A 12,967-nucleotide genomic window follows, 5' to 3' on the forward strand; every position below is an offset into this window, starting at 1 on the left:
ATCACTGATTTTGACTCTGTCCTATGGAGAACTCAAAGGAATTCCAACAGATTCCTATCCATAGGCCCAGCATTGAATGTGAGCACAAAGCTCACCCCTGGGCTGCGCCCCTTCCCCTTCACTATGTAGAAAGGCTTGGAAATCTTTGGCTGAGGATTTAAGGGGCCAAGGGAGCTAGATCTGGGAAAGGGCAGTGATTTTAGAGGACGAGACCGTCTACTGGGGGAACGAGGAATTTTACCAAATGTATCCTAAGTACTATCAAGGTGAAATTGGGAGGATCTTTTACATTTTCTAGCTGTGTTCAGGTTCAAGGGATTTTAGAAACTATATATATTCCACACTGCTGCTTTACGGGAAAAACCAACATCAGTTTTGTAACAGGTATGTATTTCAATTTGGTGCTACATATTATGGCAGATCTTCTAGGATTTAGCTGATAGTTCAGTTGGTTGAAATCTCTTTCCTGACTGCAGACTTGGTCTTAGGGATGACTGAGCACAGCCTAATTACCCTAGGCCCTCTTTTCATAGGTGTGTAAGAATTTAACTCTTGGACCCTACAGCTCCCCTGGGCCCTCATTTCCTCGCTTTGCTCTCCTGCCTCACCTCTGACCTTCACACAGTCAAGAGCAGCATCTGAAGACACCCCTGTACTCTAAAGGAGTCAGAGGGTCCTTCCTTTCCACTGGGTTCACCCCCACTCTGCCTGGCTCCTCTTGCTCTTCTTGGCATCTCAGTGGCACCTAGAGCAGGTGGCATTTTCAAACATCTCTGAGGTGCAAATGTGTGTGTGGGAGTGAGTGTGACATTGCGCTTTTTAAAAATGGCCAAGTATTTTGCAGGTGAGGGATTTTGAGTTCACAGGTACTGCAGATATGACCTTTAATCCTTTGATATCTTGCTTTAAAAACATTAAGACAATAAATGCGCCTTTAATCCCTTTCCTAAATGTACATTGGCATCTCTGGGGAGATAATGTATGAAACAGGACTCTTGTTCTGGCCATCACTTGCTAACTTTGTAACTGGGGCAAATTATCCAAACTTTATTAACCCTGATGCTGGCTGGCCTTTGTTGCTTTCTGACTTCATCTCTTACCACTCCTCACCTTGTTTTTTCTGATTTCATCTCTGACCTTCTTGCTCTTCTAGAATACAAAAATTTATTCCTGCCCCAGGGCCTTTGCACTTGCCATCCCTCTGCCTTCTGCAATGCTGTTTCCCTGCATTGTCTCTGTCTCTCTTTTTCCTCTACCCTGTTCCTTCTCACCTCTAATACACCTCCCACATCTCTGCCTGCCTCCTTCTTCATCATTTCACCTGTCACTATCAGACATTATAAGTTTATTTGTTCAGTGTCTAATTCTTCTACTAGAATATAAACTCAGTCTTGTTTGGGAATCAGCAGACTTGTTCCCTGTTATATCCTTCGCACCTAAAATCATAGCTGGCTTGTGGTAGGTGCTTAATAAAAGTTTCTGAATGGACAATCAATTCTCCTTCTATAAATGAGAAGACTACGGCTCAGCGTGGTGGTTCCTCGTCATTGGTCACACAGTGGGAAGATGGGCTGGGATGTGACCCCAGGTCTCTGACTCCAGACATCATCCATCTTCCAATGGCTCTAAGCTACCCCCCAGACTGGATGCCTCTCCCAAGAGAAGCATAGAAGTGGGGCCAACTGCGGCTCACCCCTACATTTCATCTGGATGAAGTCCAGCTGGTGGATGGCCTGCAGCAGTGGCTCACTGTCCAAAGTCAGGTCGAACTCCGCTGACACCTTGGGCTCCAGGGCGCCTTTCACCCACTGTTCCTGAGACACCTGGACACGCTTGATCAGGGCATCCGAGATCTTAAAGGGAACAGACGGTTTGGAGTTTCGATTTGCAAAGGAGAAATTGTGCAGCAAGTGGTGAGGAAGAAGAGTAGAATTTGTCTTTATGGTTCAGGGACAAGAAGAGGCTGTACTAAGCATGTGCTCTCAGTCCCAATTCAGAGAATAAATACCATTTCTGCTCTGTATGACCCTTACAAAATTTGTTGTATTGTTTAAATCATATTTTTAAAATGTGGTCATGCTCAATGTCAAGAAGCACTTGCTATTAAAGAAATTGGACTAAATCCTTTTGTAAAACAAATAATGCTTTTTTTAAAAAAAAAATACAAAAAATATTTTCATTGTATCTGTTTTGTTAGAGTTAGTATTTTGCAAAGTGAAATATACTAAGAATATGTCCCAGGGTGTGAAGAAATCATCTCTCATATCCCCAGAACTCTGAAATCTCCTATCTTTGACTTGTTCCCTCTGAGTTGCTCTGGAATCTCTGCTCTAAACTCTCATGGCATCACACCCATAGCTCTGCTCTCCTCAATGAGAAGTTCTCCTTACTCAGAAATTTATACCTGTCCCTGCAGAGTCCCTGCAGAGTCATGATCTGAAGTGCCTTCTTGGGGAATAATCAGTGGGATTCACCATTTTCCCCACAGACAGATGACTGAATTCCTTTCTGAATCACGGCCACATTCCTAAGAGACTTTATGACTCTGAGTCATCTGATGTATTGGAGAGATGACCAGTATGCTCTTTGGAGGCAGCAGTCACCTGCCCAGGCCTGTAGGATGTTGCACATTGATGGAACATGTTTATTCTGCTAACTCACTTCTCCCATTGGGATCTGCCCAGCTTGTTTAGCAAAGACTTTCCTTTCCCATTTGGACAAAGAAGAGGGGAACATGAAAATCCAAGTGTAAAAGCATAGCACTTTGGCCTTAGTGATTATGACCTTTAAATTCCTTGTTTACAGATGAAGGAGATCCAGTTAGTGAGAGGCCTCTGAGCCAAGGTGAGAACCTATGTCTTCTGGAATCACTGAGCAAAGGAGAATCTACACTCTAAGCCACTGGAAGGGAACTTGCCTAAAGCTTCAGCCTGTCTGGGGTGTGGCAGTGGAGGTAGAAGAGAGAAGAAGCCGTGCCCACCTGGTGTCTTCCAGGAGTGAACTTACCTGTAGAAACCCAGAGGGGTCATTCTCCTTGATCACCTCCAGGCAATACTCCATCAGCCCTGTTGACTGGCGCAACTTCAATGTGCAGTGATTGATCTGATCCCAAACCATCTGCAATGAAAAACTTCTTTTAGAAATTGTCTTATTAGAGAGCAAGCAGCCAGGCTGCAGCAAGAGTCACAGAAATAGCACAAAAGTACATGGAGGAAGTGGCCCTGGTCTGATCTTCCTTGCACCCCCTGCTCTGATGTGCTCCTGAGCACCATGTGCACTCACTCTATCCTGGGACCTTCTTCCCAACAACAGGGACACAGTGTCCACCAGAGCAAACCTCCTTAACTCTGGATGGTAAAACACAGAAAATGCATAATCGAAAGCTGTCTGCATGACCAGCCACTAGCTTCTGGTCTTGCTTCTGACTTATTGAGCGGTCTTTAGCTGCTTCACTTATAAACCAAGGTCATTCCCAACATTCATTCCTTCTTTCCTTGCAAGTTAATATCTTCTGAATCAGTTAAGAAATATCTTTAAATGCATTGGACTCCCTGGACAATGAGCCAACCCTTTATCCATTCAAAGCATTCAGGGGTCCTTAACTTGCCCTAGGGACTTAATTTCATATGAAGGAAGACCCTGCCCTTCCTTTGGTGGAAACTGACCATATTTTTATTGGTGATTATTGAGTGCATGGGACATCAGAAAGAACTAGAGACCTGGGAAGACCAAAACCTAGTCACTGTCATGGATCATCTCTGCTCTGCAAGTCAGGCAAGAACAGGAAGAAGCCTTAGATAGAAAACAAGGATTTAGTAGAAGATGGGAGAGGATAGACCTATGACTTTAAAACAGCTGGACACAGGAAGTCTGGCTTTAGCTTTGTTGGGAGAGCATGGGTGTTTACTGGCTTCAGTAAAATGGAGGGCCTATGTCATGTTTGTATTAGTGTAACTAGTCCCTGGTACACTAGCTAGCTCACTCACCCCTCCTTCTTTCATTCATTCACTCATCCACTTACTCAACTACTGTTTAACCAGTGCCTACTGCGTACTTCACCCATGCTGAGTACAGAAGATATAATGAGGATTAAGTGCAACAGCCATCTTGGTACTTACTTTCAGCTTGTGCTCCCTCTCTTTAGTAACCTTGGTGAGCAGTTTGGCTTTCTGCCGAGTTAAAGCATCAACCAGGGCATCACACTGAGCAACTAGGCAGGCTTCATAGTCTAGTCCGTTTTCCTAGGGGAAGCAGAAGAGCTTTAGATAGAAAAGATGCCAAAATTTGGCCAGTGCTTTAGACAAAGATGTATTTCAGAGAAGATTATACATTAGGGGAGGGGCACTGTGAAATCATGGCCCATTCTATATGATGGAATATTCCATAGCCATTCAAACTCTGTTCATAGAGAATTCTTAATGCCAGGGAAAATGCTCATGAGAGCATTAATTAAAAAAACAAAAACAGAAAATAGGGTAAAAAGCTACATGTAGTATAATCTCAGATATACTGTGTGTATGTGTGTGTATGTATGTGTGTGTGTGTAAAGTAATGGAACCACATGTGTCAAAATGGTAAGAATGGTCACTTCAAGTGGTAGGAAAATGGTGGACATTTTTTCTCTAGTTTTTCTATTTTCTAAAATTTCTGTAACACATATTTTTGCTTTCATAATTGGAAAAAAAAGTAAAACCAACAAACAAAAATATCTTTTTCATTCCTAAAAAGAATCCTCCTGAGTCATTCAGCTCTGTGTAGAGTCAGACCTCATGTCTCTAAAACATCAGAAGCATCATGACTTGAAAGACCTCATAGCTGAATTCTGCACAGTAATTGGTTAAGACTTCAGGGGCTCTCATTCCCTATTCTCCACTCAGATGCTTGAATGCTTTATGGGGCTTGTCATCTGCATAAACAATTCCTCTAGTGTGCATGTGTGACACTCTGCCCCACAGACAGGGCTCTCTGAGGCCAGAGGCTGAGTTTTATCCTTTTTTGTATCTTCAACAAAGGCCCTCAATGAATACATTTATCTAGTAAGTGATGCATTTATATTATATTATTTGATGACAAGGGCATTCTTGGGTACAAAAGCACTGCGCGCAAATACTGCATAGGATTTACATGGCCATGGAGAGTTGCATCTTTCAAGCTGTCTATTCTATGATTCTCCATAAACAACTCTATGTAAAATTCCATTGGTAATTTCCAGTGTATAGGACTTCTGTTTCTTCATCAGGTGTTATCTGAGTGTCAGTGGATTGAGTGTGTATTGTCTTCAGCATCCAAGGCTGTACAATAGAACAATGAAACAGTAATGTTCATCACTGACAAACATACTTATCACAAGACTCCCTTTCTTCTTCATGCTATTTATAATTTACAAACTTTCTTCCCTGAGTGTTCCTCACCTGGATCTGCTGCAGTATATTCTTGAGCTGAACCAGAAACTCCTTAGCTTCTTTTGCCTTGTCGGAAACTCCATTTAAGGCCTGAGATAGTTGTGCCTTTAAAAAAAAAAAAAAAATCACATATTGGAAAAAAAAATAGGTGTTAAAGGCACACAATTTGCACTTAATCATAAAGACTTGTGCTTACAAGGGAGGAGAGAACTGATTCATAGCATCCACTAGCCTAATTTATGAAGACACCACTGCCAACTCATGGTCTGACATGTGCTTACTTTTCCTGCAATGGTTGGTGAGTGTTAATTGGCCTATATACTCTTCTATCTAGACCCCAGGGCTGAAAAGAAGCAAGAAGAAGTCCTAACTAATTGGTTCAAGCTGACAGGCCTGCCCTTGACACTGATGAAACTTAGGACAAGAATGCAAATGGAGGCCCTTTGGCCCTCTGTTCCCCTCTCTTCTCACCAGCAGCTCTGTCCTGCATCAGGAGGGCCTTCAAATGCATATGTATGGACATCCCAGACTACAGGCCGTGCTCCACCCACCCCATGCCTACACAGGTGCCTACCTTTGGCCTGGGGTACATACCTGGTGGTGCAGTCAGGGGAAGAGGCCTGACTATGAGCTAGAGCCATAAGGACAGAGGGGGATCCTCAGTTTTCATTGAGAAGGGAGACACAGGCTCCTTGTAGGCAGCCCCCTTAGCCCTCCTCACCCTGCAGAGATAGGATACAATGTGGACCTGCAAACTGAGATCAAACTTGTAACCTTGAGCATAAATCTTTTCAACTAGCCGCATACATACACAGTCAAATTTGTCTTCAAATCCTAGCTATTGAGTAGACTGATGATCTTATATTTAATGTCTTATTTTTCAAATTAAAAAGCTGAGAATGGAGCAAAATAGGGTCAAAAAGGCCTGGGTCTCTCCACACCCACTTTCTTTAGGTCTCTGCTTAAATGTCACCTTAGGAGAAGATCCTCCCTGACCACCCTGTGTAAAAGTGCCTTCTCCCCTCACCTTGCTTCATTCTTCTTCTTAACACTTAACCCCATTGAGTTTCTGAGGTGGTAAATCTTTACGGAAGTAGATTGTCCAGTCTTGCTACTGTGGAGTGGCTGGTGGGTTTGAACCACCAACCTTCTGGTTAGCAGTCAATTGCCTTAGGTACTGTGCCAAAATAAATTTTTGTTGAATGAATGTATGAAAGTATTTAGATCATACCAGTGGTCTCAAAGTGTAGTTCCTGGACCAGCAGCATTAGTATCACTTAGGAAATTGTTAGAAATGCACATTCTCTGACCCCACCCAGAAATAGTGAGGGTGGAGCCCAGGAATTTGAGTTTTAACAGCCCTCCAGCCTCAGTTGAAAATCTCTGACAGATGATAGATGGAGCCATGGAGTGGATGAGAAGATACAGGGCTGTATGTGCAATGAGGAAGAAGGGACCTTGGGCCAGAGGACATAAACACTCAAGTTAAGGTCAATGTTTGGAGCCCTGACACTTGGAGAGTTGAGAGCCTTGGCCTGAGGTTCAGCTAAGATGCTGCTCCTTGGAGAAACCTTTTTCCCCTCAACTCATGTCACCATACCTCCCCCATCTCAGCTGGCTTTGTTCCCCCCACCACTTCCATGTGAATCATATTTATTGTAATTATCTATACAGTAAGAATATCTAACAGAACTTAGAGTAATAAAAGAAATGTACTGTATCTAAGCTATCTAATACAGCATCCACTGGCCAGATATGGCTGTGGAGCACTTTAAACTTGGAGCTCTGGTAGCATAGTGGCTAAGACACTTGACTGCTAACCAGAAGGCTGGCGGTTCAAACCCACCAGCCACTCCTCGGAAGGAAGGTTGGGCAATCCTACTTCCATAGTGATACTGCCTCGGAAACCCAAGGAGGGGTCGCTATGAGTCAGGGCTGACTCGATGGCACATAACAACAACAACAACAATATGAATAAAGAACCAGATTTTAAATTTTATTTAGTTTAGGTTTAAATCACCACATGTGGCTAGTGGCCACTGTACTGGGCAAGTGTGTATACATGAATGTCACTCTAGGAGACGTGCACAGGACAACCCAGCACATTTCATCTGAGAGGGGGCAGCATCATCTATAAGCCCCTTGGGGTATCTTTAATTTGAAGACTTTTTACATTTGAATTGATCAGAAAAGAGCAGTAGCTCCCTTTCCACAAAACCCTACTGAAACATGGAGCCACAGAAGCTGAACCAGGTGGGCCTCCTCCCACAAGTCTATATGTGCTGGTGGAAGGACTTTGCCTTTTCTCTTTGCACTTTTGGGAGGCTCAAAACATGCTCAGTGGTTGAATTAAAAGCATATGAGTGCAATATGCTAAAAGCAAGTGACCAACACAATCACGCTAAGGAAAAGAAAGAAGACACAGAAAGGTGCACAAGAAGGACAGGCAATAAGGATAAACACTTTAACATACACAAAACTGCATTATCAGTAATAACAAACAGGAAGCTAAATGGTCAGATATGTCTAGGCAAAAAGGAATATACCCATGACAAAGTTTGGCAGACCATATTTCTATACATCTATTTGTATGTACTGTAAGAATGTCCATATATATAATAGAACTAACAGGGTAAAGTTATGAAACTTCTTAGCCTCAGCCAAACACCTTGAGGGAGAGTCATTGGGTCCATAGGCTCAGGATCGTGGTTGAGGGGGGACATCAGCTCAATTGGTATAACATAACTACACAAAAACATTGTTTTACATCCTACTTTGGTGAGCACCACCTGGGGTCTTAAAAGCTTGCAAGTAGCCATCTAGATGCAACAATGGGTCTCTCCTTGTTCAGTACAAAGAAGAATGAGGAAAACCAGATGGTGCCCAGCTACCACTGTCAAGCAGTTGAAAGGGTTCAACTTATGAGGTCCTGGATAAAGTGGGAGAAAAATGTGGAATAAAATTCAAAATTACAAAAGACAAGCCTTACTGGTCTGATAGAGCCTGGTGAAACCCCAGAGACTATGGCCCCCAATGACCCTTCAGGCCTGGAATTGAACTCACTTTGGTAGCTTCCAGCCAAATAATAGACAGGTGTGTGAGGTGAACATTTATACCAGGTACATTCCTTAGAGCAATCAACTGTGGGAGACCAGAAGGGCAGTATTTGAACAGAGAGATAGCTCAGAGGACAGGAAGGCATAGGGAAAGAGTAACAAGAGGGAGGGAATGGGAAGAGATCTGTTACATTATAGGGATTGCAGCCAATGTCATGAAATAAAATGTTATGAACTGTTGTATAGAAAATGAATTTGCTCTGTAAACTTTCACCCAAATCACAATTAAAAAAAAAAAAAAAAAAAAAGCATATGGATGCTTGACTGGAGCTACATGCTAAAAGTGGACTAGATCTTAACAGATCCATTTTGTTGCTCAGCAAAAAACACAGAACACTTCCCTTGCTTCTGTGTGAGTGACCAGGTTAGGGGAGGAGACACATATCCTTGAGCTGGCCCAGCTTTAGCACAGCTCCACCTAGCCGGCTGCTAGCTTTCCCCAAGGCCCATTGACCCACTTCCTGCCCAATAAGGAACCAAAGAGCAGAGGGACTTGGAAGGATTCCAGTAAGTCAAGCCAACATCTGGCTGAGAGAGTGGGGAACAATGTCACAGTTCAGTGGGTGCTGAGTGTCACTGCTCCCAGGTCCACCAGATGTGCCACCAGAAAGTGGGACTTGCTTTTTCCGTTGCTTTTTCTTCTTCTTCTTCTATTTTTTTTTTTTTTTGGCTTTAACAAACAGATATTTATTCTCACAGTTTAGGAGGCTAAAAGTCCAAATCCAGGTCACCAGCTCTAGGGGAAGAATTTTTCTCTCCATCAGTTCTGGGGTATGGTCCCTGTTTCCGTTCAATATCTCTGGGTCCAGCATCCCTTGGAGATCTCTATGTGTCTTGGCATCAATCTTCCCCTGGGTCTAGGTAGTTCTCTGCAGGGATCCCAAGTCCAAAGAATGTCTCTGCTCCTGGCTCTAAAAAGAGTGGTACTGAGGTCCCTCTGTCTCTGCTTACTTCTTTCTTCTATTATCTCTCTTAAGATAAAAGATGATATAGGCCATACCCTAGGGAAACTCCCCTTACATCAGAACTGTGACCTGGGTAAGGGTGTTGCATCCCATTCTAATTTCCTTGCAACTGATTGGCTAATCACATCAGATCATATCATGGGAGATGATTACATAACTGCCAAACTACTGAGAATCATGGCCCAGCCAAGTTGCCACATATTTTTGGACACACAATTAAATCCATGACACTGTACCAGGAGCGAGGCCTTCAAAGCCCTTTCTTTTTATATTGTATGGTCCTTGCTTTTTGTATTCTGTGCATTGCACAGAATCTGGAGACAGACTTTGCTGAGGCCTTGGTGAAATGGTGTAATGAATTAAAAATGGTAGTAAGTTCTTTGACACTCTTTCCATTGAGGGTGGGGCAGGATTCACTGTCTTTTCCTCTTGACTGTGGGCTGGACATAGTGGTTTTCTTGCCATTAGAATATGATGGAAAAGACCATATTCTGGAACTTCTGATGCTAGATTAAAACACTTTGCAACTTCTGCCTAGGCCTCTGGAAATTCTTGTTCTTGGAGCTCTGAGCCATCACTAAGTCCTGCTACCCTGAGTCTGCCTTGCTGGAGAGAACATGGGAGAGACCTTAAGGAGTGTCCTGAGTCTGCAATATGAGAGATGCTCTGCTGGTCCCCAGCTGACCCCACCCCCAGCCATTTGAAGCATGAAACCCAGACATTATAGAGCAGAGATAAGTGGTGCCCCCAATCCCTGCCTGAAACACAGATTTGTGAGCAAAAGAAAGGCTCATTGTTGTTTTAACCTATTCTGTTATAGATGACTGGAGCAGGTGGAAAAGGCAGCCCTGAGGCTTGGGCACTGGCAATGACAGTGGCTGCCCACCCTCAACTCTGCAGCTACCAAAGGACTTGGAGCAGCAGCCTGAAAGAACCAGGCATGGGTACAAATAGAACTTGGATGGGCTCTGGGATCATTCAACTGTTCCAACTCTGTTGGCCAGTGGTCCCTGAGTCCTCATGTGCCCACAATAGGCAGCTTTTCCCCACCTCTAGTCTTGCATGGTCATAGTTTGTTCTTTCCTCACTTCTGCTTTAAATTTCAATTACCTACCTTAGCTCTGCCCTGTGTCCAGTTTGCTTAAGGGACCAGACCAGCCCACCAAATCCTCATTGGTCCCCTTCCCTAAACATTGGTTGGGGCCCTCTTGCAATCAATACATATCCTCCTATTCCCTAACTAGAAACAAGATTTGGTAACCTACTTACCTGAGTACTTTGGCACCCAGAGGTTTATGTTCAAACTAAAACACCTCCTTTTCCCTTTCAGGCATCCTCCTCTCCCCTTGCTGCCTCCATATTGACAGCAAACTCGATAGTTACCTACCTGTTTCATGCCCTTTGCCTGGGCCCACTACAGTGAAAACAGACCATGGGGATGGAGAAGAGGACCCAGATTTGAAAAACATTTCTGGATGGGGGGACAGTTTCTAAACAAGGGTTTCTAACTCAGGTGCCCTCTGTTTACCTTCTGTTTGGGGATCTCTCAAGGAGCTCTGGTGGTGTAGTTGTTAAGGCATTTGGCTGCTAACCAAAAGATCTGTAGTTTGAACCCATGAGCTGCTCCATAGAAGAAAGATAAGGCAGTCTGCTTCCATAAAGATTTATAGCCTTGGAAACCCAAAGGCGGTTGCTATTAGTTGGAATCTACTTGATGGCAGTGAGCTTGGTTTGCTTTTGGTTTTAGGATCTCTTACTCTGCCAACACCACTCTGTTGTTTCCACTGTGTCAGGCAGTTGGTAAGTGCTTCCTCTTTCAAACTCTGATCCAAGATAGACAAAAACCTCTTTCTTAGCACAGCTGACCAGACTAGCATTTTAAAAATGTACTAAACACTAAGAAAGAACTAAAAGGCCTAATTACAGAAAATATAAAAAAGCTTTAACAAACAAGAACTCACATCCTCAAATAGCAATCTGTGATCCTACAGTAATTCCTGTCTTATCACAAAGGGCTTGTGCAAATTTTTGCACCTGGACTGGTTGTCTTTCTATTCAGTTCCATCTTCCTCTGTGCCCTATAGCAGCTACTTTCTCCACAAATTTTGGTACAAGCTTCCCTAAGTCCCTTGGGACCACTTCCTTATTTCTGATCTATGGGACATATCACTGCCACTGCTAATTGGCATCATCACATCTTTGTTTTGCCATAAAATCATCTTACCCTGAAAGTGAGGTTCCATCCTCTATAGACAGTAAGTTGCAGTTGCATGGCACGTAAATGGTTTGCATTTGACAATTGCCCGGGCAGTTCGAATCTGCCCAGTGGTGCCACAGAAGAAAGGCTTGGCAATCTGCTTCTGTAAAGATTACAACTGAGTAACCATGTAACACATGGAGTTGCCATGAGTCAAATGAACTTGATGACAATGAGTTAACACACTCTGGAAGCTCAGACAGGCATGGGGAGGGGCTATTCTTCCTATTATTCATGTGGGGAGGCAGATGCTCTGGTAAGGAGATAATAAAAAATTTTCCCAGTGAACTCTCTGTACCTAAAATCAGAACATTTTACTTGAGAAGAACAAGTGCACTTATGAATGAATGGCTATTGGTGCCTGTTGCAAATTACACAACCATTCAGAACTCACAAAGAAAAGGAACTTCCTTAACAGACTCTTTAACACAGGCCTACTATGGTGAAAGGAGCTCTGGTGGCATAGTGCCTAAGGCATTTGACTGCTAACCGGAAGGCTGACAGTTCAAACCCACCAGCCACTCCTTGGAAGGAAGGCTGGGCTATCTACTTCCGTAGAGATACCTCCTCAGAAACCTAAGGAGGGATCACTATGGGTTGACTCAATGGCAGTGAGTTTGGTTTTTTTGGTTTACTATATAGTGAAGCAAGAAGGGTTATTTGGGCCCTGACTTAAATTTAGAATTTTGATATTATACATAAGTAATGTTAATCAAATAGTCACTGTATACTTTGTTAAGTGTGTTATCTTAGTTACTTAGTGCTTCTATAACAGAAATGACACAAATGGGTGACTTTAATGAACAGAAATATATTTTCTCGTATTTAGGAGGCTATATGTCAGAATTCAGGGCACAGGCTCCAACAGAAAGCTGTTTCTATCTGTTCTGGGGAAAATATATATATATTTTTTTACTGTGATTTGGGTGAAGATTTACAGAGCAAATTCACTTTCCATACAGCAGTTCACATATACTTTGTCTTATGTCATTGACCACAGTTACCTCTTCCCAGTGTCCATTCTTTCGTACACAGCCAGCTACCCAGAGGGACTGAGCTGTCTCCCTGTGCATAAGCAGCCCTTCTTTCTCCCATGATAGTTCTCTCCAAGGAGTGTATCTACTTGAGGTAAATGTTTAACTCACATGCCTGTATTTTGTTTGGCTGGAAACCACAGGTGTGGGTTCAATTCCAGACCTGAAGGGCAGCTAGGGGCCATAGTCTCAG

General features: G+C 43.2%; 1 protein-coding gene across 1 annotated transcript in view; it reads right to left on the reverse strand.

Annotated features, from left to right (window-relative positions):
- TRIM67 (tripartite motif containing 67) overlaps nucleotides 1-12,967 on the reverse strand; it is an 88,151-nt gene that overhangs the window by 11,539 nt on the left and 63,645 nt on the right. Inside the window, exons 2-5 of the mRNA XM_007938490.2 lie at nucleotides 5,412-5,507; nucleotides 4,119-4,241; nucleotides 3,007-3,117; nucleotides 1,694-1,853 (exon numbers count right to left, since the gene is read on the reverse strand). Coding sequence (XP_007936681.1) covers nucleotides 1,694-1,853; nucleotides 3,007-3,117; nucleotides 4,119-4,241; nucleotides 5,412-5,507 — 490 coding nt within the window. The remainder of the gene's footprint in view (nucleotides 1-1,693; nucleotides 1,854-3,006; nucleotides 3,118-4,118; nucleotides 4,242-5,411; nucleotides 5,508-12,967) is intronic.

The sequence above is a fragment of the Orycteropus afer genome, unplaced genomic scaffold, assembly GCF_000298275.1.
Source record: "Orycteropus afer afer isolate SDZICR_OR568_19922 unplaced genomic scaffold, OryAfe1.0 scaffold00050, whole genome shotgun sequence".
NCBI lineage: Eukaryota > Metazoa > Chordata > Mammalia > Tubulidentata > Orycteropodidae > Orycteropus > Orycteropus afer.